The sequence below is a fragment of the Besnoitia besnoiti genome, assembly GCF_002563875.1.
Source record: "Besnoitia besnoiti strain Bb-Ger1 chromosome Unknown contig00007, whole genome shotgun sequence".
In the NCBI taxonomy this organism is placed as follows: Eukaryota; Apicomplexa; class Conoidasida; order Eucoccidiorida; family Sarcocystidae; genus Besnoitia; species Besnoitia besnoiti.
Window position 1 is genome coordinate 3,408,723 of NW_021703915.1, and position 27,895 is coordinate 3,436,617.

Genomic DNA, 27,895 nt, shown 5'->3' on the forward strand with positions numbered 1-27,895 from the left:
ACGGGTCCCAAGGCTGCCTTTGACATGTACGCCGGTGGCCTGATATGCACGCACAACAGCCTTTGTTGTGTATGCTACTCGCGTTGCGAGGGAGCCGCGACTCGCGTGGACGCGGGGAAAACGCAATAGTTGAGCTTCAGATGCCCCGACGAGACTTCGTGATGTGCAGCCTCTGTGGACATGAACCTAGCGACAACCCCGGAGAAGTGCGAACAGAGCCATTCATGGCCCCTGGAACGGGTTGTGTTGCGGATATAAATATCACTGTTCCTGGCGTAGCTACAAGAGTTTTATTTTGCGGGTTACGACGTGTCGCGAAAATCATTCTGACACCGGTACCGAAGAGACCATGAGGCAGTCGCGCAACGACCACATGCAGCGGAAACGTTTGGCCCCACGGCGCATATAAAGGCATTCTGGTTGACCGGATCCTCACTTCGACGTGTATCTGCCGCCATAGCCGGTCGCCCGAGCATACTCGGCATTGGTGGTCTTATTTCAAACGCGCTGCCGACAAGAATAGGGGGCCAAAGGTGACGCCTTAACGCAGGCTGCCATACGATTCACCAAGAAACAATGTGAAAACGGCCCGTCAAAGAAAACGTGCGCCCCTTCCCCCACGTTGCGCCTCTACCACGTCCTCTCCCACTGTTGATCCTTCACCGAGTTGGCTGTCCAGCACTGCCAGTAGGTAGACCTTTCCACAAGACGCACAGCCGGTCGCGAAACATGCACTGTGGCAAACGATTGATGTAGACGGAACCCTGGGAGAAAGGCATCCTCCAGACGTGTACGCTTGATGGACGCCAGGGCAACCCCGAGTTTTTGACGCATCTGCCTCGACTTACAGTGCGTCCTGTTTCGGCCGCCGTTGCTCGCTCGGGGAAGAGTTGCGCCTGCATCAGCGCCCAAACACGCGCGAGAAAAAGCCTCGTGGCTTGACAGGTGAGGCGTCCCTGGCTGAGTCAGAGTTGATATCTGAGGAGATCCTGAAGAAACCACGCGCGGTCACAAAGCATCCATATAGAATTGAAACTCTGGTCTCCTGCTTCTGAAGGTAGTCGAACCGCATGCAACCCCCGCTGAACGGGAAGCAATCTTTCGGACGTGAAACTCTCCATCTCTCGGCTGGGCACTGCTTTGTGGTCCTCTGTACCTAGCTCTAGCTACCGCGTCCAGCTGCTTCGCACGTAAGCCCTAAACCCTATTCTTCTCTGCAGTTTGCCCCCTGCTTATCCTCCATGGCTCATGATAGCCTTCTGACACACCTCGACGTGCCGTTTGCAGCCTGTCTATCGGGAGTCCCGGAGAACTCAAAGAACGCCTTCATGCGTTCCCGCCGCTGCTGCAAAGCCGCGCCAGAGCTAAGAAAACCGGTGCTGGCTGCTGTGGAGCCGCGGCTCTCGCCTGCCCCCGCGCGCTGTCCAAGTGGCAGTCCCATGGACTCAAGAAGCGCCGCTGAACGAGACGCACAGAAAAGGACGATCTGCGCGAGCTCCCCCGAAATACAACGCGCGAAATCAGTACACGAAATGCAGGCGCGGGGAGCTCAGCCCTCACGAGCTCACGCACAGAGGCTGGCGGTGTTCTTGCAGCGGTGAGTCTTGCGCCTGGGGCGGACGTGGTCGTGGAGTTATACAGAGAGAGCAGGCAGGAACGAACGAACGCACCAAAGCCACAATGGCAGTGCGTTGGCAAGCGAGGAAAGCCGGATAAACGAAATTTTGTCAACGTGCAGGATACAAGGTAGAACCAACGCTAGACCAAAGGAAAACTGCAGATCGCAACAAGCGCATCCAGTAAAAAGGGCTAAAGATCCGTCGTAGAGCACGTCAACTGAAGCCAAGACACCGTTGAACGGGAGAGCTATCGAACAAAGGAGCAGAACATCTCGCAATTGCTGTCTATGCCAGTGCGTACCTAGCCATCAAGAAGAACAATATGGCCATACTATCTACGCCCCCCTTATTCGTCACGCGGCAATGGAACGTCGTGAAAGGGGCGCGCGCCGGGCACTTTACCTGCTGCGGGCGAGAGATCAGAGATTAGCTTGATAACGTGAAGCGTCTCTGCAATGTCTGTCAAAGAAGAATCCGCTCACACACACAGCCAGGAAAGGTGCTTCACGCGAACTCTTGACTACCTAGATGAACCCAGCAGACTGGCAGACTAGCTCGACGGACGTCCTTTGTTTTCCATGTAATGCTTCCCTTGTCCGACATCTGCCCGCGTCTCACCTTCGTCTGACGGTGCGTTCACGCTGCGAGCCTGGCTCCCCAGCGAGGCAACAACTTGCCGCAAACTCTTCCCAAAGGTCTCCTGTGCGTCCAGCCAGAGGTCCTCTGCGTGCGGATCTTGCGCCCAAATTGGGGCGCACAGCCGCGCCTCTGGAGGAGGGGTGCCCGCCGGTCCAGAGGAGCCCGTTTGAGCAGACATAAGTTGCTTCCGAAGCTCGAGCAGACCGAGATACGACAGCAGGAACAAACGGGTCTGCAGGAAAGCACCGTCACACGTTTGGCCGATCATACAACGCGCTAGATACATCTCATGGCCTATTCGTGAGTCAGAATACCGGCGCCGTCAGTTTCCTACTTCGCCTCATGTTGAGGACAGAGATGAGTGTGAACCGCAAGAGTGTCTGCTCGGAGGGCCATCACGCAAGAGCAGAAGCATTTTCAAGTTCGCCACTCCACGCGGCGCCTCCCCTTCCCTCCAAACAAGAGTTTCCACCGTCGACGCCCAGCATGTGTGATGATTTGGCAGCCGGCGCGGTTGGTCTGCCCCTCCGTTTTCTAGCCGGCAACTGCGGAGTCGAGACCCACCACGGATGGCGAAACACGACATTCCATCTGCCGCCCACACCCGGGTGAAGAGTGCAGCGCGGCTCACCTGGCCAGCTTCTGGCACGTGATCGGGCTGCCGCTCAATGATGAGCGACGTCGCCACGGCGTTGTGAAGCTGTGCATGTGCTTTCCACATTCTCAAAGCGTCCTCCGCATGGTCCTGCAGTGGCGCCAGACAGAGATAGCGCAATCGGTGCATTGTCAGCTTTCGGTGGAGCTGACGCCGCTCCCCGGCTGCGTACTGTGTGTGGCGACCCTGCACGCGATGGTGGTTCCTCTGGCCGGCACGGGATCCACGTCGGGCTGCGTTTATTCAGCAGCAGACAAGACACAGGGCCACAACTGAGACAAGGCGCCAGGCGCTTCCGCGCAAGGACGAGTATTCAGCTGCTGTGGGTATTGGCTTGAATCTCACCGCGGTTTCACCCCAAGCATCCTCCTTTTCAGGAGTCGCTCCGAGCTCTGGACGTCGCAGCAGCTGCGTGTGGCTGAACGCCGCCCGAGACGAGGCCGCGAGGAGGAGGTTAAGGGACAACGGTGATAGGCCGCGAAGAGACGAGACGGTGAAGGTCTTTGCTGCGGCTTCAAAGAGGAGAGACATCTCTAACGACGCTAGCCCCTGAGTCGATGGGCAAGGCACAGAAGGGGAGGCGCTCTCTGCTGGCTCCGTATCGGTGGCAAACGAGGCGGCTGAGTGCTGCGCGCAAGGACTATGTCGGTGAACCTGGAGACAGCAAAAACAAAGAGTGAACGTGGGCGGATATCTCTAAAAAACGGGGAAACGACGAAGCGCTCCTTGGTGCGTGTCAAGTAGCGGAGGCCTGCCGAGCCCTGAAGCCGACGGAAATAACAAACCGTGTACTTGGGGCGAAGAAACGGACGAGACCAAGTGAGAACTCGTTTCGGTGTAACGCCTACCGCCTCCACAGCTTGTGTGACTCGAGAGATCAACAGTGCGGCGCGGTCGTGAGGAGCTTTGCTTTCTGTCGCTCGGCCGCTTCCCTCTTCGTTTTTAGGCGGTGCCTGCTCAAGCGCTTGCAGCCTCTCTGCAGCTAGATGCGGCAAACTATCAGAGAAGAAACGGAGAGACGAAGGTTGGTGCACCTGCTTCGCAACCTCCTCCGTTCCGAAGCACGTAGAGAGAAGAATGACGTCTTCAACATCCAGACCCTCCTGCTCTGCTGTCTGGCCCCCCGTACGTAACCCCCTGCCGCTTGCTGCGCTGCTGCTTCGCCGCTGTCTCTCGAGTTCATTAACTATTGCGTCAAAAACGGCAACAGGTGACGGCTCAGACCACACGTCTGACGGCGTGTCCACGGTGCCCTCGTCAGATTCGTGTTCGTCGTATGTCGTCGCGCCCTCGTGAGCGAGGGCACCACCGAGCCTATCCCTTTGAGCTACACTTTCTGCCTTTATCTTCGCGTCCGCCGCCGCCGCGTCTAAGCCAGCGGGTTCCTCACAGTGGCCTGATCCCGGTCTCGCCTGGATGTCTTGCGGCCGTGTGTCAGTCTCGCCATCTCCCGCCAGCCGCGCTGCCAACTGCCCTGCGAGGAAAGAGCCTGCGGAGTTCTCCGGCGGCGAATGATCCGGGGGTCCGCTAAAGGGAGATGCAGCTGGAGCGCCGGAAGAGGCAGCGGGCACCGCCTCCGCAAGTACAGGCAACAGGCCAACCTGTGACAGAATCTTCAGTAGCTGAAGCAATTGCGGCTTCGGCAGCTGCGGCAGGAGCGGGCGAACTAACTCGTCGAGCTTCGTGCGTCCTTTTTTCGACTGGAGTAGCAAGATGGACGCCAATTGAAGCACGCCTCCCTCTCCCAACAGTTCGTCAAGCAGACGCAGACGTGCCCGCTCTTGCCGATCGTCGGCAGACGAGGGCGTCTCAGACTGTCGTGGCTCCCTGTCTACTTCCGATAGGGGGGTGCACGCAGAGACAGGAGAGGACTGGCGAGCTGTGGTCGCCAGAATTGTGAAGGGAGAGTTGGGTGGAGCTCGCGGGTAAGGCACGCACCCCTTGGCCGCCGCAGCGAAAAGATCTTTGTCGGTTTTGGATGTCGTTTCTGAGCGCCAGGACGAGGGATTCGCGACGTGTCTAGTTACGGGAGAGAACAGACACTCGAGGAAGTCCACTGCCGGGAAAACCAAAGCGTCGAGGCTCTCAAGAGTGTGCTTCGCACCGGAATGGAGATTCACCGTAGCTGTTTGGTCACGCGTGCTCTGTTGTAGATACACCACGGCCCGAAGCGAACACTGAAGGGCGCGGACAAGATTCTCAGAAAAGCCCTCGCGCAGCAGCTGCGCGTCTGCTGTAACCGCTTGCCGTGCCGACTTCAGCAGCTGTGTGTGAAGAACCGCAAATGCGTGCACAAGATACTCGTGCATCTCCGAGAGGCTTCGAATTTCTGCTCCATCCTCTGCATGGGGTCCCTGCACGGCCGTTTGCCTCTGCGTCGTCGCCGCATCCGCATTCAAGTCGGCTGAAAGACTACAAGAGGCACGTTTTGACGCCATGACGCAGCGGGCGAGGCTAGCCATGAGAGCCGCGTCACTTTGCAGCCGGGACGTCAAAGGTTCGCCACCGCGGTGGGGGTCCTCCGAGAGACGAAGCTGCAGACGCGCTTGCTCGGCTGCCACGTCCCTAGTTAAGACCGCGACGCTCTGCGCTAGCGCAGCCAGAAGAGAGCGGTCCACAGGGTCGCATGAGTTCACTGCGTGCAAGGTCTCGCAGAGGAAGTCCACCCGGGAAGCAAGATTTTCTGCGTCTGGGGCGGCAGTCTCCTCAGCCCCCTGCGAAAGACAGAACTCCTGTTCCAAGCGCCAACCGAGAGCTCGCTGGAGAGCACCGGCAAGCTGCTTGCCGGTGCCGCCATCCTGCGCAGCTGTCGATGTCGCCGAAATGCCTTGCAGGACCTGAGCAAGCGACATCGAGGACACTTCACTCCCTCCGTCTTTCACGATTGCCAGCAACCCCAAGGTGACCATCTCTCGCAAGCTCGCGGCGCCCTCGATTTCCCGAGCAACACCACGTCGCTCCAGAGCGCAGAGCGTCAGGAAGAGGTTCATCAAACGCGGAAGACCCCAGACAGCGCCTACATGTCGCCCTGCGAGGGTGAGTTCCTCGCCCGCTGAAAGAGCGGGAGGCAAGCCGAGAGAAGAGGCAGGGCCCCGCCCTGCGGCTGACCCATCGTCTGGGGCAGGAGCGAGTTTTTCACAGGCGGCGAAGAGCGGCTGGAGGGCGGCGCAGTCGCGAGAGACCTGGACGAGCGTGTGGACAAACTGGGACAGGAGAGACGGCGGCAGGTGGAGTCGAAGGACAACCAGTGCTGCAATGTCGACGAACCTTTTCGTGCTGCAGAGACGAAGGCCTTCTTCGCTAGCCACAACGAACTCAATCATATTTCGTTTGTTCAGTTCGTCTCTCCATGCGCTGCAGCGCATCCCTGCAGGATCCAACCCTGCATCTGCGCCGCCTTCTTCCGCGTCGATGTGGTGGCGCAGACGGCCGGTCCCTTGCGCCTTCTCGCTCACGGGTGTGAGCGAGTACAGAAGCGCCCGATAGCGTTCCAAAATGCCAGCGTATACCTCCCTCGTCTCCACGGATGCGGCGTCCTCCTCCTGTGTGTTGGCGAGCGTGGACACCTGCTGTGGAGCACGGGAAAAGGCAGCGCAGTTCTCCTGGAGTCCACCACGCCCTCCCGTCAAAGACCCGAGAGGCTCTGCCGAGCCACGCTCCGAGACGCCAGGCCCATGGCTGGAGGAAGAGCCCTGATTGCTTGTGCTACAGAAAAGGCGTGAAAACGTCGTGAGCTCTCCAGCAGCGCAACTGCTGAGCGAAGGGACCGACTGAGGGTGTTGCCTCCGATGCTGCTTCGGGTGCCGCGAGAAAGATAAATATGCAGGAAGGCCGCGACGGGAGACTGGAAGGTGGCAGGCGGAGCCGACCGTGGACGGCGAGGAGGAAAAAAAAGAGAAGCACAGGGGACCGCGAGACGCAGCGGGAAGAGAGAGGAAGGGGGGGGGACTACAAGGCCGTAGCGCACCTGGTAGGATCGTGTGGCCCTCGAGGCGAGGCGCTGTGGAAGAGGGCTGACACGGACAGGGGAGCCGCATGCTTGTCCCCCTCGAGTGTCGGCAGCCAGGAAGGCCGCGAGTAGCCCTCCCTTGCGAGCTGGCTGTGGCAGATACCCGTACAGACGCATGAGGTAACTTACACGCAGGGGCCCCTGGCGGGCAGCCCCCTGCTGCCGGAGCGACCAGACGAAGAGGCCTTGAGGTTCGCATCGAAGCAAGCCTCGTTCATGTGGTCTTGGTCCCGATTCTAGAAGTTCTGCCGAGTTCTGTGGAGAACGAAGACGAACGCAGCTACAGAGCCGCGTAGGGAAGACTGGCGTACCTCGTTCGCACGAATGTTTAGACTTCCGTGTTGTTAAGGCGAGGACACGAGGCCATTTACAGCAGGATTCTAAGTCACGGCAACTCAGAAAGGGGACCGCGAAAAACAAAATTCAAGAAGAAAGCGGTGGATGCGACGCCACTCCGGCTCGCCGCATGCGCAGCCTCGGCGGTGTGCGGCTGTTGGGCGGCGGTGGAGTGGAGTGGCTGGAAGATAGGTCGTGCGCACACAAAGAGCGGCGAAGGGCAGTCAGAACGTCCAAAATCTCAAGTCGTGGTCAATTACTAGCGGCAGTTTTCTGGCTAGTTAGCCTGAGTCGCAGGCTTTGGCGTTTGCGCTTCTGCCACGACTCTCTGTAACGGGAAAAAGCGGGGCGTGCATGCGCGAGCGGAGACAGGAGACAGCATGACGCCTTGCGTGTCTTGCGCCCCCGGGAAGGAGTTCCGGCACAAAATCCCAAAACCGTCCGGCATTTGCTTTGGTCCTGTGTCGGTCCTGCTCCCTCTGAAGAAGCGGAGGCAGAGTACTGAATGTAGGGGCGCTGCCGCACAACCAACGGCCGCGGACACGTATCGTGAACGTGCGGTTCGCGTGAATCCACATGCGACGGGCCGCTTGTTTGCATTCTTCCTCAGAAGCGCTGGTCCTGACTGCTGCACGGAAACAGCCGAGAAGCTGCGGAGTGCGGCATAGTTGTAGAGTAGTGCTGGGGAGCGCGGCACCACGAGTCGCTGAGGCGGTGCACTGTGATGAGCACTGCAACCGCGCAGTTGCGGCGGAGATGTGCATATGTGTGTATATCGGAAAAAACAGTGCAGTCAAGGCGCACTGTGATCCAGCGCCTCCACAGAGCGGACTAGGCACGCCAGGAGAAAGAACTAGTTCTTTCTGTCCAGCTCGAGAATCGTTCCTGCAAGTCTGTGTCGCGACCAAGTCAAAGCCTATTTATTCGATGCTCAGAAGCCACGAGCATACGGGGGCAACGCGTACACCAAGCCGCAAGAAAAGAAAATGTTGTCCCTAGCATAGTATATATCTGAAGTTGAAGAAGCATGGGAACGCCGTCTGCACTACGCCAGAAGTCTTGTGAGAATTATGCGGCCTACCTCAAACACACCGGTTTCGCATCAGCATTCACTACGCCACTTCGCATTCCGCTGAGTGCAAGGAGCAAAGTTATCCGTCACTAGCATATCGCGAGGATAGAAGGCTTTTCTTCTGTTTTTCAACAAACGGTTAGCAAATCCCCTGCTTAGTCGGCGTACGAGGGTGAGTGCGGACACAAAGAAAAAAGCAGTTAACAAGTTACATCCACAAAAAGGACCACGGCGTCGTCAATCGCGCGTCAAAAAGTGTCACCCGCTGAACAGCACAGAGCTGTGCACACCGAGCGATACAAGCCGGGAGGCATCCCTAGTGAAATCCGGTGCGTTTGCATGCCCACATGCCAGAATGCTTTATGGCGTTCTTAACTCGAACGCCGTCTAGCATATGCGACCTCTTCCGGGCTTCTTCTCATGTCCATTGTAGAATATGCCCAAAGGTGCGTCGTCCGCATTTAAACGGCGAAGGCGCGCTACAGGGAACCGGAGATTTGCATCAAATGAGGTCACCCACTGAGACCTCTGAATTTCATACTTCAGAGGCACAGAAACACGCGCAGAGATAGCATCACATCTCCAGAGCACGGGAAGAAGCAGCAAGTTGTAAGAGCAGGAGCTCCCAGCAGCGGCGCGCGAGTGTTGCAAGTCGATAGCCTGCAGTTTGCGTCCTTCGCTGCAGTGAGCTAACGGTCACTCTCGCAGACTAGGCGCACGGAGGCATCCCTGTTCGTTCATCAGATGTCTGAAAAGGAACGCGAGCCGACCAGTCCCCTCAAGTTGCCCGATCCCTGAGATTTCGTTCCACCGCCACGTAGCTTTCCGAGCCACAGAATCCCCAGAAAAGGGTGCTAATCGATTCCGGGGGCCACTGCGTCAGTCAAAGCAGTTTCGCAATCTCGTCAGTGTCCTGGTTTGGCAGCGAGTTGTCGACTGTTCTCTAGTCCTTCCACACCTTTTCTTTCTCAGTCCGCCTCAGCGGGTTCTGCTCGCAACCGTTGGTTGCTGTTCATCTATCACGACTCAGACGCTCCACACCAAGGAAAGCTTATCTTTCTCTGCTCTTTGCTGTCCTCGCCCCCCGCTCCCTTCCTGCCTGGTCGACTGAAGACATGTCCAGCGTGCAGGGCGGCAAGCGATGACGGCATGACATGCAGCGTCGCAGGCAGTCCCGCTGGGGTTGTGGCCCCAGCGTACACCATCAGTGGCTGGCATACGACGCCTCCGGCTGTCACGACAGGTCCCTGGCCTGCAGCAGTAAGAACAGCTCCTTGAGGTAGCACAGTAGGCATCGCAACGCCTTCGGCTGCCGGCACCAGCATTCCTCCGGCAGAGGGGATCATCATCCCTGGTGCGCCTGTTTGCACAGACGTTGTGGGGGGCCCTACCACGTTGACAGTGGCTGTAGCCGTCCGACCAACAGGGTAGCAGTTCGACACGGACTGTCCAGGCACCGCAGTTGAAACACACTGCGGCAGGTGGGGTGGCTGCTGGATCAGCATCGCGCCTAGCGGAGAATAGGCGGCTGTGCCTTCAGGGTTAGCAGTGGCGCTGTAGAGCGTGCCTGACGCGCTGACCGAACTTGCCCCCGCAGCGGGGCCCTGCAGGATATAAACCTGCGAGTCGTTTCCGGCGGGCTGATAATACGACCCCACTGGCGGAGAAACCACTTGTGTGGCGACCCCGCACTGAGGGCACAAGGCGCAAGCTTGCGCAGGGGTCGGGATGCACTGGCCAGGTTGCGAAAGTGCCAGAGTCTGGGAGTGAACCTGAGCAGGGGCTTGTGGAATGTGCGGCTGAAGGATGAGTTGAGGCTGAGAGTTGCTTGATGGTTGTGCAGTCACCTGGGAAGAGTCTCCTGGGACCAATCGCGTCCCTGTCTGCTGCGCTTCGGCCTGCGGCTGAGAGGCGCCTGCGGCTTGAAGGCCTACTTGCTGGGATCCGCACAGCTGGACAGAGATTTGTTGGGGACCCGCTGGCTCCACCGTGACTTGGGACTGCCCAGGAGCCTGTACTAGCATGTGCTGAGGGGGAGGCGGCTGCTGAATAAGCATCTGCGAATGCCCAAGGCCGGCAAAGAAAATAGGTGGAGACGGAGAACACTGCTGCTGAACAGTCATATTGACTCCCGCAGGCGACATCTGCGGGACGACCGCGACGTTTTGCGGCTGGGGAAAGCCATGCAAGCTCCCGCCCACAGAGAAGAAGGGAGCAGCCACGCCACCCGGAACTATCTGCTGCAGCTGCCCTCCATCAGGTGCCGCGACCAAGAAAGATGTAGAAGGACGAGAAAATCCATCGCAGGCAGTAGGCGCGGAAAGCCCCCGGTAATCTAACAAGGATGGGCGACCCTGAGAACTGGATCCGCTGACCTTGCTTTTGTCATCCGACTCCCCGTCGGACTTGCGCTCGCGGTGCCGTCGATGATGACGACTCGGCGGCGGGCAGTGCGCTTCGTCCGAACTCATGTTTTCAAGCAACAAAGTTGACAGCGAAGACCAAGAATTCGGAGACGCCGTTTGCTTCAGCATGCAGCGACAAGCGCCTGAAACGCCACGACGCCGGGGCTATTTGCCCGGGTGACACGATCCTAGAGGACGACGAGTGCCGAAGAAGGAAGGACCTTGATGGTTGGGATGGCTTTACTGTCCATGAAAAAGCGCAGTAAGGGGCACCTGCACTGAAAAACATCTCACTTGCAACCTCCAAGTCGAGCGATAAGACGCGCTCGTGCCTCAGTGTAGGCTTGAAGCGACGACAGGCACGAAGAATACGACACCTGGCACTGCAGTAAGTTAGTCACCACAGATAGTAGCAGTATCCTGCATCAAATGGAAGTGTGGTGGTAGAGGCTCCACGAGTTCTTCGCCTCCTTCTTGGCAGCACTAGCCATGGAGCAGAAGGAACCCGAGCAAGACACATGGCAGACGCGGCGCGCGAGCCAGAGGCAGCCGTGTCTTCATGGAGGCAACACCGCGCTGTATAGTGTTCCGGCAGAGTGCAAAAAGCAAAAACCTCAATCTACGCAAAGTACTTCGAGTACTTCAGATGTAGACAAGTAAATTCTTCTCCCATGTAGCAGCTGGCTACGGCTGCGAGACAAGCGAATTGCTAGTGGGACGGGCAGTGCGCTACAGCTAACCATGCGGTTGCCGTGTGACATGCTTGACCTGGGTTCGCACTGGGCGAGAGCCTTGTCGTGCCGCGTCTCGTTTCTGCTCATTACAGTGTCTTGGATGTTAGCAAAGCGTCTTGTGCTTCTCACGTCAGGGATGCAGTGCAACTGAACAAGGCCTACGCTGACAGGCACTCCACTCGGACAAGCAGGTACAGGTCTCAGCATTTCTCCCGACTCTGTTAAGGCAGATCTGCTTATCGACGTGGTCACATGGAGCGCCCCCCTTTGGTTCCGTCTTGCTCATTCGCGAGAGCCCACACGTTGAAGGGAAGCGGATGGGACGTGCCTTGTCGCGGAGTCTCTGTGGCTGAGACTTTGGTGTGCGGCAGGATTGAGCCTCGAGGATTGGTGTCCTAGTCAAGCGATCTCCGCAATTTCAAAAGGAAAGAGAGCGTGCTACGTCTTCGCCAAATGTTGAGCTGTGGCAGACTCGATCGATGTCCTGGTAGAAAGCAGCATTAGTGAAAGCACCTCCTGTCGCCGTATCTGCAGAAGATCAGCTTTTTGGTGAATTGGAACAAGTTCCAGATTGGTGGTGTCGAGCCTCTACTATACAGTCGTGGCAGGCAATCGCGAAAACGTCTCAGTATGCACTATAGAAATGCACAGAACTGCACAGCCGGCCCTAGTTTATTATGCCGACACGCCACACAACGCGCGCTGCAGAAACTGCAGTGGAGGAGGCCACCATCAGAACGCGTTCACAGTATTGTAATCCTTCCCCCTGTACCATGTACTATGCTCTGTAGTTCTTCAAGGTTCGTCCGACAGATACTGTCCCCAGGTCCTTCTCGTGAGGTTTCAGTGTGTATTCTGGAAGGATAGCATCTGGTAGTACGGTACTCTCAAAACCGGCTTCCGGCAAGTCCCCTATCCCCGTGGACGAAGCCAGGACTCCCTCTTCACCCGCTCTGACGGCGCTGCATTTCTGGACGATGGTGGCATGAAGCGTTTTTGCATTGTTGGTTTAGAGGTGGTTGCTCGTAGTCTTTCCGCCCGCTGAGTGGATCAATCCTGCGGTGGATAGCGTCAGGGTGATGCTCTGGACACCGCGGAGCGTTCTCGGAACCCCTCTCCCAAATGAAAACGCGTCCTCAGGTTCCTTCGAATGTACGCTAACATTTGCCCTAGATGTGAGCTGCGAAGCCCCTATCTTTACAGGTGCAGCTGCTCCAGTGCGCCACACGGCACGGCTGGCACTCACACTTGGCCTGCTCTTCCGGTTGGTTGTTTTCAATGTTATCAAAAAATCAGGTGCATGCAGCAAGCGCGGACTCTGACAGTCGCTTCTTCATGGCCAGCTCACGTTGGATGAAATTTCGAGCATACGGCACCCACAATTTACACCTGTGTACGGGCAAGAGGTATTTCGAAACTGTAAATCCCGGCAAGCCATTGCTATCAAGTGCAGGTTGACAGTTTCACGAAGCCAAGACTGTGGCACGTCTGCCTTTTGTCTGTCAGGCCTCATTATCGACTACTCCACACACGAGAGTGACGTACTGCCAGCGCTCTGCACCCGCTAATCATATCCGAAACCCTGCAGTAATATTTTTTCTTTTTGCAAGTTCGAGATTACCGGAGATATTATGTAGAGGAAAGGCTTGCCAATGTACAACACGGATAGCCGGGGAGTTGTTGCCCCTTTGAGCTTCCCTGTCGATCTTTCCAAATAATCACTCAACATCATGGCCAAGTGTAGTCTTCAGCCATCCAAAATTATGACGTACAGTTATGCATGGACAAGGCAGGACGGAATATACTCAAAACATGAAATGGTCGGTCTTTTCCAGCGTGTCCCAACTACCGGTGTACTGAGGGATCATTACTGAGTCTCACGTCTTGCTTCGCGGAAGAAGTCTGATCTGCAGTGTGAACCATTCAGCTTTCTACTGCTCTGGCACTACGAATTGCTGGTGGGCTGCCGGTTCTGTGATGTAGAGTACTTCCCAGGCCCCTGGCGGAACATCATTGAATTCTCGCATTAAGCAACACCGAACAAGCTTGATAGCACAGTTATTCATATCGTGGGGCTGTAAATTCGCGGCAGATCCAATAGCCAAAGTATGGCTGAGGAGCTACGTCCCTACAACAACTAGTGGGAGTCCGGATTGCCGGTGGACGGCAAAACGCAAGGCAATCTTCGTGAAATTGGTCTCGACGATAGGCGTGCAAACGCACACACTGATTCAATGAGCGCGGCATTTCAAGAATGAAACAGGTTTCTGCAGGGTGAGCGCCTTACGCGGCAGTCCGCAGAGCAGTAATCCGAATCCCGTGGTGATAAGGAGCAGATATCCACATATCCTCGGTGCCTCTCAGTAGCTTACAGCAAGCGTAATGCCGCTGCCATCACATCCGCTATAAGTTCCTCAGATCAGGACAAAGTCGGTGGCTGTGTCCGACGTACGACTGCCCGAATGACGCCATTTCCAAGAGTGCCTGAGCAGACTCCAGGACATGGGATGGAGGATAACGCTTGTTAGGGAGCGCATCTACAGCGGTAAGAGGGTCGGTGGGAGCAACACCCTTCTCTTGCTTTGTCTTAAGGTTGCTTTTCCACGCTGCACACACGAAATCTAATTACAATACAGTTGTATCTGTGCATGCTAGTGCCGATTTCATGCTAGTAGTTAGATGATCCAACTTTTCCGAATATTCTGCCATCGGTGCATACTGAGTCGGTCAGTTTCTTGCTTCTTGCTGCTGCACACTGAGACGACGCAGCACAAATGGGCGGGTCCACCTTTTGAAGGGACGACTTTTTCCGAATTTTCTTCTTAAGAATCATCGTACGTTGGTGCATACAGCATTCTAAGTATCCTCGGGAGGAGCGATCTGCCTCAGGGAGAGAGCATCTCATCAAGTCAGCCGTCAGCGCGTCCGCTGTCTACCCACGTTGCCGTGCATGCAGATACGGTGGAATGGCCTCTGCATTTCTTCTTGACAACTTCCGCATGGCTCGCTTCCGGATACGTCCACGAAGCAAACGTCAACACTTTGTCGACAAGACGAGACCACTATCTATGAACAGCAGCGGAAAGAGGGTCCGTAGCCGTCAGTGCTGTGTGCAAGAGCGCCGTTCGCCTTCCCTGTTTCGATGGAGGTGAGAACGAGGATATCTTCACTTGCCCCTGCGCGCGCAGCTTCAATTTTCTGTCCGCAGAGCTTCCCTCTTCTTTTTTGGGACAACGACTACTGAAAGTCTTTGCATAATCCTCCGAGAGGTTTGTTTTCAGCCGTGCACAGCATTCCGCCTCGTCATCGCATAGGGGCCTGCAGGCTCGGCAGCCGAGACTCCTCTCTTGCTAGAGTCTCGTCCGTCCCCATTTGACCGGATTCCCATTTGCTAGGCAGCCATCCGAATCAAACGCCGACTATGAGATGCGGCCTGCTTCAGGTGTGTGTTCGCCTTCCTCCGCCTCAGCGCTGCCTTCTCCCTCAGCCTCTTCAGTGGCTGTGACTTCGTCGGCGGGACTTTCTCTCTCTCCTCCTCCGCCGTCGTCTCCGGGAGATCTCCCAGGCACCATCAAGAAGCTCCGCTCGGCTTTGAGGCGTCTGAGGTATCCTCCAGCTCTTCAGCATCCCCTCCTTCAGAGGACATCTGGCACATACTCTCCAGGGCTGAGTGACGAATGCTTGAGCCGGGGGGATGTCACGGAATTTCTCGCAATTTTTCACTTCCTTTGCCTCCAATTGAGCGAAGGCGTTTGGCGAGCGTTTCAGGACCGAGGCTACGATCTTCTTTACAAGACTGATCAACGCTTCGTTCAAACTCTCTGGAAGTTCCTGGTAAGCGTTTTCTTCGGAGCGTGCCCTGTACGTACACGGCCAGTCGTTTCCAGAAAGGAGTGAATAATCGGATGTGCCGGAGAGCCCGCATCACCTTCCAGCCATGTGAGAATACTGTAGATTCCGCCGGGCTTAGCTCATAGGAACGCAGCTCTAGCGATCTAGGCCGCTGGCTCAGTGATGCGTAGGGCCGGCCACGGGAGGCCCTCGCTCCTTTGAAGCACCGTGACATCGTCTTTGAGTTTCCGACGCGTCTGCGCCGATGGTAGCACTTTTCCAAGCCCGCAGCAATATCCACGACTGTTGTTTAGCTGTCCCTTCTGTGCATCGTGTGTCTGCAATTGCAGCGGGACGAGTGCAACTACAGGCCAGCGTTGACTGTGTCCCAGTTTTTGTCACCAACGGGATTCGCGGAACGGAAGATCCACCTGTGTCTGGATCTCATCCACATTTGCCGACAAATTCACAACAACCACGCGGCCCAGCATCATCCGCGCCGGCCCCGGAGTAGCCAGAGCCCCCCGCTCTCTGCGGGGGCTTTGGTCAGTAGGGGCGACTCGGAGGATGAGAACAAATGTCCCGGGGCGCGAGGGACCAGAGGCTCGCTCCAAGCGTCAGTTGCAAGCAGCCACTCGGCGCACAGCCTGACGCCAAAGGGACGCAATGACATCCATGAGCCAGTGCTCGCCCCAAGGCCGGGGAAGTCCGCGGACTACTTTCTCCGTTCCCCCTCAAGAGGGCGAACCGGGCCTGTGGCGGCCTCCGGCAAGCACAAGGAAAGCAGGCAATTCAAAGATGCAGACAACGTGAGCATGTCAGCTCCGCTGACGAACGGATGGCAGCCTTCACCATGGAGCGCGAGTGGGCATCCGGGAGGCCCGCGGAGAGACGATAAGGTAGATAGCGCCCCCCAAAACAGCGACACCTCTGCCGTTTCCTCGCGCGTAGGAGGAGCGAACGGTCTGGCGGCGACAAAAGGATGCGCAGAGACATTTCCCGGATGCGTCGGCCTCGCTGGCGAAGCCACTTTTAGAGGGTGGGGCGGCCTGCAAGGGCAAGCGGGCGGCGAAATTGCCATGAGTGCCCAGGTGCTTCATGTTCTGATGGAGGTAAGAGACGTTGAGAAGCTCGGACAACGCCGCTGCACGTCAATTTTCCCAAGTGAAAGATCGTCTACGCTTTCCTACTGACCTGAAGCTCAGGCCCTTCTGCCGGGGATCTGGAGACACCTATCGAGTCTCGCTGTTCGTTCAAAGAGGCATCCACGGAATTTCAAGTTTAGGGCTCGCCATTCTGCTGCGGGTGCGATTGTCGTTCTACACTCATATGCACACATAACTCAACCCTGTGCGGCAGTTGCGGACTGCGCTTCCAGGTGTCTTTCGGCCGGGCTTATCGATGCGCCGGTATCGGAGCTGCGTTGTTTGCGCTACACTTTGTTTTCAGCAAGTCTCTAACTTGAGTAGCAAGGTGGGCGCCTTCAGCGAGCATGTGGCCTCGTCGATCGACGAGTTGCACCTTCAGCTTCAGCTTCTGCAGACGCGCGTGTCCATCGTGGAAAGCCGCCTCGCTTTTTCTATCACGGACTCAGCGCCCAAAGCACCGGCAACAGCGTCTCCGGCGAGTCCCCAGACTTCTGAGGACTTCTTGCATGCGACCGCAAGTTCCAGCCGTTCCAGAACGGCGACTTTCGCCGACGGCGGCAAGCCAACTGCGCCGTCAGGGGCCTCGCCTCCTGTCTCTTCCCCGGTGGCATCCTTCCAGCCGCAGGCTGCTGCAGCGCCTTCATGGCAGCCTGGACGTGGAGGCGTCCCAGTGAACGAGCCTACTGCGCCCGCGCGGCCGCTTGTCGAGGCTCGTGGGCAGGCCTGCGCCTCTGTCTCTCAAGAACAGCCAGCGGCGAGGCCAGAGGCCGCACGAGTGCTTTCTGTACAGATGCCGTCGAGGAGGCTTGCGAGTCCGTGCGACACGAGACTGGAGTGCCTCGCGGACCAGCCAGCAGGGTCGCCTTCTGAAGGGCGCAGGCAGGGGGAGCACGCCTGTGACGAAGGCAGCGCGGACTCACGGCCAGCAGCAGCGTCGCATTGGCAAGCGCAGGAGGATGGCACCAGCCCCCAGACAGAAGCGCGCTTTTTTGCGTCTGAGGAAACTGAGTTCCTCGCGACCACTTCCGCCCCCGAAAAGTGGGGACTAGAGAAGGGGGAGGGGTCCGCCCCAACTCAGGGCCTTCTGGACCCTCTTGACGTCGAGATGCAACAGAATGTCCTTCGGATCACGGAAAAACTCAACAGTCTCCAAGCAGTACTCCGGCGTTCCACCAGGAAAGCCGACTGTGCCCCTGTGTCCTACTCCTCTGCTGCCGTGGGAGCGCCTTCTGTGCGAACGCCTCTGGGAGCGCGGTCGCCTAGTCACGTAGGCGCGTATGGCCCTGTTTCAGGCGATACAGGTAGCTCGTCCGTTTGCTGTGGAAGTGCCATTTTCGCGTCTGACCTCGACTCTTCAGGGCCGATCCTACCGGGGTATGGAGCGGCTGCGCCACGTCGCAGCGCGGATGCATTCAGAATACTTCAGCGGTCATCCCCCCTGACGCCTGCGGCGCAGGACCGCGGCCCCGATTCTGGGTCGCCCGCAGGCGGCGCCGAGGCGTCCTCTCCTGTGGACACTCCATATCACGCAGAGGAGTGGACGTGTAGTTTTTCGAAAACCTCCGGGAGCACAGAAGAGAACCGAGGTATGGTGACCGACGCACCAGGGCTTCCGTCTTTTGCGGCCCAAGCGATGGGGTCGGATCGAGGGACAGGTCAGGGCGTTCGCGTGTCGAAAAAAGCGTCAGCGGCCCCTCGAGGCACAGTGGGAGATAGCTGCAGTCCTGCGTCAGACGGAGGGAAGGCGCGGGGAGCGGAGCGCGCCGAAGGGATGGAACGCATTCTCACGAGTCACTGTTCGGAGCCGGCAGAGAGAGGCCATCAGAGCCAACAGACTCCCTTTTTTGGTCTCAGCTGCAGCAGCGACGGCGCAGGCAGTGAACTGCTCGACTCCTCCACGGCGTCGGCCTCGAAAGCCACGCCCCCCTATCGCTTGCCACAGGATCTGGGGAGCAGCAGTGATTTGCGTGGAGTTTTTTCTCCTGGGAAGTAGCCAGACTCCATGGGCGGCATGCGAGACTTCGTTGCTGCTGCGATGCCCACGACGCCTGGCGGCAACAGGTGACGCACGCGTGCGGGGGTGATCGGGAGTGTGAGCGGGAGGTGGAGTGGGTGATTTGTTTTTTCTGTTTTTGTCAACGATCTGCTTGTTCCTCGTTGGAAGTGGACAGGGTCAATTCGCCTGAAAGAGTAGGGATTGGGAGCTCAAATTTTCTTGTGATGTGCTTCGAGTTTTGCAGGCTTCTTTTTGAAAATGCATTTTCCGGTCGTGCATGGAAACCAACACTGTGGTTGATGATGCGGTTTATCCGCGCCTGTGCGCTTAAAAATGATACGAGACAGAGGCGGCGATGCGTTCGCCTGGTGAAAGTACTCATTTGTTGCTACGCACTCGTATAGAGGCAGGTGCTGTTGTTCCCTAGAGTGGGAAACCAGCTCCCTTGATGACAGATGACCGCCGCTGGAGACACTGAAGCGCGAGTTTCATAGCGAGGCCGACAGAAATTGTAGGCGGAAATATGGATGTTGCGCGTGGGAAGGGGCTGTCGGTCGGGGAACCGGCAGACAGTAGTGATCTCACCATAACCACCGGGGAACTAGTGCGTAACCTGCCCATGGTCCATCGTCTGCACACAACTTCCCAGCAGCTCTGGAGCAAACGCATTTGCTCCAACGCAGCTAAGGAATACTACCAAATGGCACGAAGTCTTCTCAGTATCGAGTTCAGGCCTCTTTTTCCAGGAGACTCGATGCCACAGCAAGTTTGCAGACCGGCCCAGCACTGCCGTCTTGGAATGATTATCATTTCGTGACTTCCTGGGGAGGTCTGGCACATCATGGACCAGCCAAGGTGAGCCCTCTGTTCCCCTATGCAGAAGACTCTACAGAGAAAGGCAGCGACACGCTAGCTGACATGCTAGATCGTGCAGGCCGGGACCCTGGGCAAGCTCGCAAAGACGTCTAGGTCCATGCACACGTAGATGTGTGTAGTGCAACCTCGGAATCAAAAAAAATACGGTACCGGCTGGGATCGAACCAGCGACCTTGTGGTTAACAGCCACACGCTCTAACCGGCTGAGCTACGGAACCTGTCCCGCCGTATCGGTTCTACTCAGCAAGCTTCGTGAGGGAACACACACACAACCTCACAACTGACACCTCCCCTGTACGCAGAAGCCGCGTGCCTCTGGCTCGGGAATCGCCCTCTCAGTCAAAACGGGCTACGTGAAAACGGTGGATAACCTGTTCTCAGCACTGAGCCGACGCCGAGCGCATACTTTGGGGTAAGCCTTCAGCATCGTTGGTCGCGATGGTATAGCGGAGTAGGCGAAACTAGGAGGACGGATGCGTAAAGATAAGTTTCGACTACGTGATCTCAGAGACTAGCCAAGATTTCGGCAGTGTCTGGAAACCGCTCGCACGCGCCCGGCAGTGCCCGATTTCACTTGACGGCATCGCATGCGGTCCCCTTTCTCTCGTTGCTCATCGAGATACTGTTCCGCGCGGGAATCGCCGTTCCACAACCGTTCTGTCGCGTCTTTTTCGATACGTTTTCCTTCATGACGACACCCACTAAGTGTTACACTATTTTGTACCGCGGTCGATCCACTCGATGTTTTTCTGGCCACGTTCGTCTACAGTGGGCTTGTTGTACTGGCGTGGCTCTCTTGCATTGCTCGGCCCTCGAAAGTTGCCTTGACCTCGCCGTCTGTTTGAAGAACAGTACGTAGTCCCGTCTATCTCTTCCATTCATTCCAGTATACTCAATCTGTTGTACTGCTGTGCTTCGCGCGCCTGTGTCCACGTTGCTTTTCGTATGAACCTTCACTCTTTTCGCCTTAACATGGCGGAGCTGGTTCGGGGTACGGCGCGCTGCTTTTTTCCAAGGACGGGACTCGAGAGGCGGTCATAGTAAACATGAGCCCCTGCTGATTTTCTCCGGGTCCACCCTACTGCCCATGGAGAGTTTCCCGCACTCCTTTACTGTATCAGCTCTATTAAACCCGTGGGACTGAGACGCAACCTGAACCGGACGTACGCAGTTCCGCAGCGCCACACGCTCGTTCGTCAAGCCGATGAGACGGTACACATGCTGAGTGTCTCCCCCGCGCCGTGTGAGTTTCGTTAGTTCTGCCGGCGAGCGAAGGTGCGTTGGAAACACCCATCTGTTGATGTAGGCTGTTCCTGAGCAAGTTCCCGAGAGACTCGACCGGCCGAGGGGTGCCTCATAATGGAAGCGTCCCTAGTCTGAGACAAGCAGGGCGCATGCGGCAGTAGGTGAACCTATTGACGTGAATCAAAGCCCGTCTGTCTCTGGACGCCAGCCACAGCTCGTTCAAAGAGAAGTTGAGTCCGAGGACTTCCCCTCGCCTCCCGGCCTGGTTTTGTTGCCGGGGTGGTCGCCTCCCTCGTTTTGGGGGATCCGGGCGGCTTGAGACGTCAAGTGCTCGAAGTCACAGGAGGTCTCTCTCCCTGCGCATGGACCGATGTTGCTTGAGCCCCGCTCTGTGTCTCGACTGCCGGCCCGTATTCTCTGCTTCCCAATGCATCATTCTTCATCAGCCGCTCCCCCGTCTGGGAGTGCTCGCCCGCCTCGAGATGGCGCTGCCTCTGCAACAGGTCGGGCTATCTGCGACCCAGCTTCTTCACGAGGTCATTCGCCCTCGAGTGCCTCTCATCCCTCCGCCGCTTTGGCTGCTGGTGCCGTCCCGCCTTCTGCCTCTTCCCTCGAGGCGTCTTCAGCGTCAAGCGAGATGCCCGCGCAGGCCGCTCTTTCTGGGCAGTCCTCGGGCGCAGAGGCGTCTTCGGCTTCCGAGGCTCGAGCCCTCGATCCCCCCCGCCGACATGGGACTTCCCTCTGCGCGGATCTCGCCCCGAGTTTCATCGTGGCGGGGCCCCTTCCAGGGCTGCCGCGACCAGGCACTGAGACGGTGCTGCCAGACCCCTCGTCCGTCGAGTCGGCTCCGCTGGCGGTCGACGGCGAGTCCTCCAGTGCGTTTTCGGCCTCAGCGCCGGCCTCGCTGACGGTGGGGCGCCCCGGCTTCTCTTCTTCCGGCGCAGGCTCTGGAGGGGGCCCGCCGCACGGCCGCACCGTCGTGACGGTGCCGAGTGTCTGTGGCAGCCGACGACGCTACATGCATGCGCTGCTTCAGCGCAGCGCGGCGTGGATGATGTTCAGCAAAGGCGTCCAGAGCGTCGAGCCCCAGTGCCTGGAGTACGTCTCCTCCTGGCTCGCTCTGCGCATCGGCACCATCGGCCGCCAGGCGAAGATGTACGCCAACATCCGCGGGACGAGCGCCGCCAACTACTTCGACGTCAAACAGGCTCTTTTTGACGTCTGCCCCTCCTCGTATGCGGCTCTGTTCCGCACCACGGGCATCGAGCCGGTCGCAGGCACTCAGCCGAAGGAAGTCCTTCTGGGGGCAGGTGGAAGAGGCCGGCGGGCGCGTGAGGCCCCCCTGGCTGGCTCCGACGCAAGGAACGGGCTGCAAGGCGTCGCCTGTCCTCTCGAGGAGGACGAACCCGTGGTCACTACGGAGGACTCGTGGCTCTATCGTCGTCTGCTGGGGGAGCCGGCAGATTTCATCGCAGGAGAGGACGCAGGAGCTGTTGGCGGGGTCTCCCCCGCGCTCGCCCCGGGCCCGGCGGCCCTCGACGGAGCCCACGACGCGCACGCGGCGGGCAGCCGCCCAGACGAGGCTGCGTTCCGCGGCCTGGACAACGCCGCTGGACAAAGAGGGGGGGCGAATTCATCCCCCTCCGCCGATCTCCTGTCGGCAGGGTCGGCTGCTTCGCCTCCGGACGCTGCGTCTGCCGCCACCGCGGGAGGCGCCGCTGTCACCGCAGGGGGAGGCCCTCACACCAGTGGAGGCGCAGACCTGCCGGGGCCTTCGCCTGCAGTTGGGCCCGAGCCCGGGGCCGGCGGAGGGACTCTCCCTGGCGGCCCTGGGTTCCCTCACCTGGGGCTGCAGGGGGGGGGTGTGGGCGGGGCAGGCGGTCCTGGGGGGAAGTCGGGGACAGGCAGGGGCTTAGCGACCCCTCTGCACGTGCCACCTTGGCTCCCACAGTTCCCCCCAGTGCACCTCTGGGAGTGCACGCCGACGCCATGCCCGCCCGCCACGGACGCCTTCACTTTGGATTTCAAAAGGCAGTGTGCGAAAATGGAGCTTCAGCTTCACTTGCCGCAGCTTCAACTCCCGCAGATGCCTCCTCCGTCGGTGAGGCGCGGCGACGGAGCTCAGTGGCGCGGGCGCAGCGACGGCGAAGGGGACGGTCTTGGAGCCGCGGGGCGGGATGGAGACGAACCCGACGGCACAAGCAGGCCAGGAGGCGGGAAAAGGAGGCGCGCGGAACAGGGCGACGGCGAAGGAGAGAATGGGAGACTCTGGGGAGTATCCAGAGACCCTGCACAGACGGCGTCTGCGCAGCCTGCGAGAGAAGTCGACGGAGTGCGGCGCGGCGACGCAGAGGCAGAGCCCGGCGGCGTCGACCGGACAGACGAAGAAATCAAGAGGAAAGATAAGAGAAAAGAAGACGCAGGAGGGAAAGGGAAGAGGAAGAGAATGAAACAAGAGGATGAAGTCGTTGAGAGGGAGGCAACAGATGATGGAAGCCGGAAAAACCTGTTCCTTAGTTGGTGAGAGCGTTGAAGCCTTTTTAATCTTCTGTGTGGAATGTGGTACCACAGCAGATCATTCCTCTTCCAGCTTTACGCGATGATCATTCCAGCACCTAGTATTTCACGCCTGCATTTACAAGGAAGTAGAACTCCAAAAATATGTTGATAAAACGTATGCAGGATCTACGGATGCGACATGCTCCCACGTGTGTGTGTATCGCAGCATCTTGTTCACATGCTCCTGAGTCAAGGGGTAGGATACGTATCGATCTGTCGTGGTTCGCGGAGGAAATGACGCGCGTCCTCCACTTCAGCGGTCTGTCATGTGTCTTCGTGAGCCCCATTTATTCTCGTTTTTTCAACTTGGAAACTGCAGTCAGTTTTTTCACGTTGGCGACATCGTCGGAACTCTCTTGCAGCGCGGAGGGTCGGAATACGCATCCCTGGCAACGAACTCAGGGACTCGCGACCCAACGTGTTGGAGTCTTTGGTTGGTTTAGAACAAGCACAGAGAAAAAACAGAGTGGCGCAGGGACGGGGGCCGCTAACTTGAGGCTGCGTTGTTTTGTAAATGCGGGCGAATGCTTCTCTTCAAGGCGGAAAAGGTAAGGCCACGTTTGCCGCCTCACGCACTCTGTGTGAACACGGGGCAAAGGTTGTCCAGATGTGTGCGCCTCCAACCAAAAGCATTTGGTCTAGAGGCGTGGAACCCATGCACGCTACTATAGCGGACAAAACAGAGGCCCTAAAGCGAGAGCGTAGTCTCTCTCTCGCGTTGAGCGAACCGTTTAAGACGGCACTCGTCGTCTCAAGCGTGCTAGATAGTTTGGCTGTTCCCCGCACTTTTGGCGAGCTCGTTATCTAGTATCTTTTTTTGATTCGTAAAAATCTTCCGATCGCACACGGGAGGATGCCATGAGATTCACGATCATAATTTCTATGCGCCGAGGCCCCTGATTGGGAACATATATTTCGCGCTCTCCCTTCTTTTGTGGGGGAGACTTAGCCCTTTGCCGCGAATATATCGTCACCTCAATAGTCCCTGCCTGCTGCCTGCGAGTGCATTCTCGAAATCGTCTGGTGCACTATCCCAGTAGAGAGACCTTCACCGTAGATGCGAAAACGAGCCGCGCAACAAACTAGCCCTCAGGGCCAAGTGAGACCCCGCAGCACCTGCCGGGAGTCTTTCAGAGGCACAGTGGAAAGCCCGGTGAGGCAGTAGCTGAAGTAATCTCGGGGTAGGCAAAGATGCGTGTGAGAGTCGAATGTCGTGCGAGCCCCTCGTGCGACAGTGCAAAGTGGCATGCGGGGCAGAGCGTCTTCTTTGAAGAACCGAAGTCTGACTGCGGCGCGAGACCGCTGACTACAGTGCAAGCAGTGAGTGGGAACGTAGTAGAAAGATCCTTTTCCAGAAATACGTAGCCGCCTTCGCTTCAGGACGCGTGACCGCGCACTGCTGGCACCGTTTAGACGAGCGCACACAGTGAACAAAAACTAGATTTTGCCTCAAGCAGCGTGCTGAACGGCGAGAAAGCGCCTAGTCTTGAGAGCAAAGGACACACACAGTGTCAAACAGTTCTACTTTTAGGGGAGAAGATGCTTTCAAAAGCGTTTCTCGTGTATGGTCGAGCAACCACGTACCTCGCAGCCGTGTCCGCACGCGGCCCTCCACCCCCACACAACAATCGAAACGTCTGTACGCCACATGGCGCGCTGGTAGAAGAGACCTCGCACCCACGCACGAAAAATGGAGACGCGAGACTCCGTTGGAAAGGCAGCCCCCCCCAACTCACTCAACGCTTCACGCAAAGACGGGTATCGCAGCTACGACCCGCCTCCCTCTGAACGCAAACGCCTAGAGTCGGCACTGTGTACTACGAACCCCCCTTCTGCTACGGAAGGAGATGGACGCCTTCACGTTCGGATCCGCTGGGCCTTGAAAGGCCTGTTGTTTGATTCCGGTCCCTGCAGATATGCTCAGTCAGAGCGACACTTGCTCGTTAGGCGGCCAGGTACAAGCGCCGTCGTCCAGGCTGCGTTACTCCTGGCACTCGGTCTCTTCCCATGAATGGACCCGCTTGCCGCGTTCCTCTAAATCGTACAATGGTGCAGCTGCAAGTAGGTGGTAGTAAAAAGAATACTTATCACATCGCTCGCATCTCGGACGCGGCCCTTTACCTAGCACGTCGTCCTTGTCCTTCTCGCCCGACTTTCGTTGCAGCGCGTGGCTGTGCTTGAAAAGAAGTAGAATACAGAGTACCCTACAGCCCATGGGAGTTCCACATTCTCCACATGCGCCTCTCAAGACGCTGCCACAATTCTTTCTTTCTGTCTCCCCTCTTTCTCTTGTCTCCGGCCTTTCTCCTTCGCTTCTGGGGCTTCTTCCAGAGGCAACGGCGACGTGAAGAAGAGAGATCCTCTTACGGTCTCCTTGGATCAACGACCGTTCTCTCTTCGCCACCCTCGCCGCCCCTTGCTGTATTCCAGAAGGGGCCACGCTCGTCTTCCGCCTATGCCACCGACTATTCCCTTTTTTCTTCTCTGTCGTGCCTCCTTCGGTTCCCCGGGCAACCGTGGAAACCCTCCCGTGTGCCTCGCTGGTGGGTCTAGGCCTTCGCCGCGGCTCCCTCCTTCGCCGGAAGGAAGAGGTTGTACTTTCGTACGGCTTCCAGTCTGATGAGCATCGTCTCGCCCTCGGGCAGCTCCGCGACGACTCTCCCCGGCGCGCCGCCGAAGACCGTGAACGAGGGAACGACAGTGTCGGGGGCGAGGACGGTTCCAGGCAGAATCTTGCAGAAGTCTTTGAGGATGCAGCGGTTGCCGATCACGCAGTTGGCGCCGATCTGAACGCACGAACCGATCGCGACGGCGCGGACAACTGTGTCCCTCCCCACCGTCACGTAGTCGCCGACCGTCAGTGGCACGTGGAGCGTCTGTCCCTTGGAGCGGTACGAGCTGGGGTGAACCAGGACGTTGTCGTCTAGGTACACGTACCTGCCGAAGCGCAGCGAGACCAAGTCGCCGCGCAGCAGCACGCCCTGAGACACGACTGAACGCCCCGCCAAGGTGATGTTCTGTGAGCCAAAGAGCAACGTCCCACGACCCACGCGGTTACCCGACGCCGTGGTGATGTAATCCGCGCGCGGGTAGTTCACCGGCGGCTCCAGGGCCGGCGTCACGAAGCACGAGAAGGGCGTATACGGCTGCGAAGGCGGCGGGATGACCTCCACATCGGGGGGCAGCCCCGAAAAATCTTCGCTCGGCGAAGACGCGAGGACGAACGGGCGAGGCCTAGGGATCACCAGCTTCTGGGTCATGCGCCGCCCCGGAGCCGCGCCCTCCACAGCCCCCCCATCCCGCGCCGTCTCCGCTTCGTCGGACTCATCCTCGTCCTCTGCGGCTGACAGATGGAAGCGCGGGAAGGCAGCCACAGTGCTCTTGGATCGGTCCGTAAGCAGAGCGCCGCCTGGCAAGCTCTTATGCTGTAGCGCCCCTGTTTGCGGCGGACTCGTCGCCATCACATGCGCCGGAGGAGACATTCGCTCGCTATCCCCGGCCGGAACTCCAACGGTGAGCCCGTCGGAGATCACCTCCAAGGCCACGCCTCCAGTGGAGGCGTAAGACCGAAAGGGGACATGAGACGCAAAGGTGAGGTCTCGAGTCTTCTCGGCCCCCCCGCCGGAATCCTTCGCAGAGTCCATCCTCCGCGGCGACACTGGGATCGTAGCCAAAGGATTACTCAGATCGAGTTTCCCTTCGCGAAAAGCCCCGGGAGATTTCGTTCCGGATGCAGAAGACGGAGGCGACGTCTTTCCAGGTTCAGTGCGGGCCGGAGATTCTGCAGGGTGAGCCTGCCCGTCGCTCGAGGCGTCCTCTGCGCTCTTCCGCGCTTCCTCCCCTCTGACCTCCCCGTTAAAGGCCTCTGCGGCTGGATCGCCGCCTTCTTCCTTCGCAGCCGGAGTCGCTGTGGCGTCTTGTTGGGACTGCGGCTCCTGGGCTGTGTCAGGCTGACTTCCTTTACCCTCCTCCGCAAGCGGACCTGCTGGCTGGCCCTCGGTTGGATTGCTCGCAGCCTCGGGATTTGCTGTCAGTGGGCCTCCAGGCTTCGCGTCCTCTTCCTCAGCAGGAGCCGCAACCTCTCCTACTTCATTTCCCTGCGCAGCTTCTTCTGCTGACCGGCGCTCCTCTTGCCTTTTGTCTCCTTGCGCCTCTGCTGCGTCGAGACCGGTAGGCGTCGCCGCCGCCTCAGCGGGACCGTCGGAAGGCAAAGGATCTGACATGCTGGACGTCTCGACAGCGTGGCGGGCCCGAAGCGAAAACAAATCGTGCACTTACATACAGCGCACTTGCTTCTCTGTGTAACTGCGGATGGGGGGCCGTGCGCGGAGGCACGCCAGAGTCGCCTCAGCAGAAAAAAGGGAACCGAAGGTGCCGATGCGAAAAGAAGAAATAACTAGAACCATCGGGAGAGAAAGGCTAACTAGTATGTAGACGTGAAAATTGGACACAATGCGATTCACGGGTTTAGAGTTTCACAAGCGACAGGGACTCAGCGGAGGCACACTGCATACGGCGCACTAGACGAGGGAGCGCGATAAGTTGGGCAAAACGAGAAACTGAGTTGCGCAAAAGGCACGAGTGAAGCAAACGGATAACAAAGGCAAACAAAGGAAGCAAGACATGGTACGTAAGCCTTCTCCATGGCGTCTCAAAACGTCGCGGAGAGTTACGCCCTAGCTGAAATGCGGTAGGCTACGCCTGAGTCTCCGCGTTGTCGTGACAGCTCACATACAGCGTCTGTCATGCTTGAGAAGTACCCCAGCCGCTT

The 27,895-nt window shown here is 58.1% G+C and overlaps 5 protein-coding genes and 1 non-coding gene across 6 annotated transcripts; 2 read left to right on the plus strand and 4 right to left on the minus strand.

Moving 5' to 3' along the window:
• Positions 1 to 901: 901 nt before the first annotated feature.
• BESB_074750 (uncharacterized protein) lies at positions 902 to 7,140 on the minus strand (the record flags this gene model as incomplete). The annotated part of the gene is made up of 8 exons (XM_029365848.1): positions 902 to 989; positions 1,269 to 1,458; positions 2,022 to 2,078; positions 2,238 to 2,490; positions 2,890 to 3,003; positions 3,259 to 3,567; positions 3,762 to 6,591; positions 7,052 to 7,140. 8 exons carry the CDS (start codon positions 7,138 to 7,140, stop codon positions 902 to 904), a joined length of 3,930 nt encoding a protein of 1,309 aa, XP_029218332.1.
• Positions 7,141 to 9,349: 2,209 nt separating this feature from the next.
• Positions 9,350 to 10,801, minus strand: BESB_074760 (uncharacterized protein; the record flags this gene model as incomplete). The annotated part of the gene is made up of 1 exon (XM_029365849.1): positions 9,350 to 10,801. One exon carries the CDS (start codon positions 10,799 to 10,801, stop codon positions 9,350 to 9,352), a length of 1,452 nt encoding a protein of 483 aa, XP_029218333.1.
• A 4,094-nt stretch (positions 10,802 to 14,895) lies between these two features.
• BESB_074770 (uncharacterized protein) lies at positions 14,896 to 18,441 on the plus strand (the record flags this gene model as incomplete). The annotated part of the gene is made up of 3 exons (XM_029365850.1): positions 14,896 to 15,303; positions 15,651 to 16,412; positions 16,750 to 18,441. 3 exons carry the CDS (start codon positions 14,896 to 14,898, stop codon positions 18,439 to 18,441), a joined length of 2,862 nt encoding a protein of 953 aa, XP_029218334.1.
• A 1,023-nt stretch (positions 18,442 to 19,464) lies between these two features.
• Positions 19,465 to 19,538, minus strand: BESB_075650. The gene has a single exon. It is a non-coding gene; the product is annotated as a tRNA-Asn (tRNA).
• Positions 19,539 to 20,992: 1,454 nt separating this feature from the next.
• Positions 20,993 to 23,089, plus strand: BESB_074780 (transcription initiation factor TFIID complex subunit TAF8; the record flags this gene model as incomplete). Its single annotated transcript, XM_029365851.1, has 1 exon — positions 20,993 to 23,089. One exon carries the CDS (start codon positions 20,993 to 20,995, stop codon positions 23,087 to 23,089), a length of 2,097 nt encoding a protein of 698 aa, XP_029218335.1.
• A 2,584-nt stretch (positions 23,090 to 25,673) lies between these two features.
• BESB_074790 (putative dynactin p25) lies at positions 25,674 to 27,347 on the minus strand (the record flags this gene model as incomplete). The annotated part of the gene is made up of 1 exon (XM_029365852.1): positions 25,674 to 27,347. One exon carries the CDS (start codon positions 27,345 to 27,347, stop codon positions 25,674 to 25,676), a length of 1,674 nt encoding a protein of 557 aa, XP_029218336.1.
• Between the last annotated feature and the right edge of the window lie 548 nt (positions 27,348 to 27,895).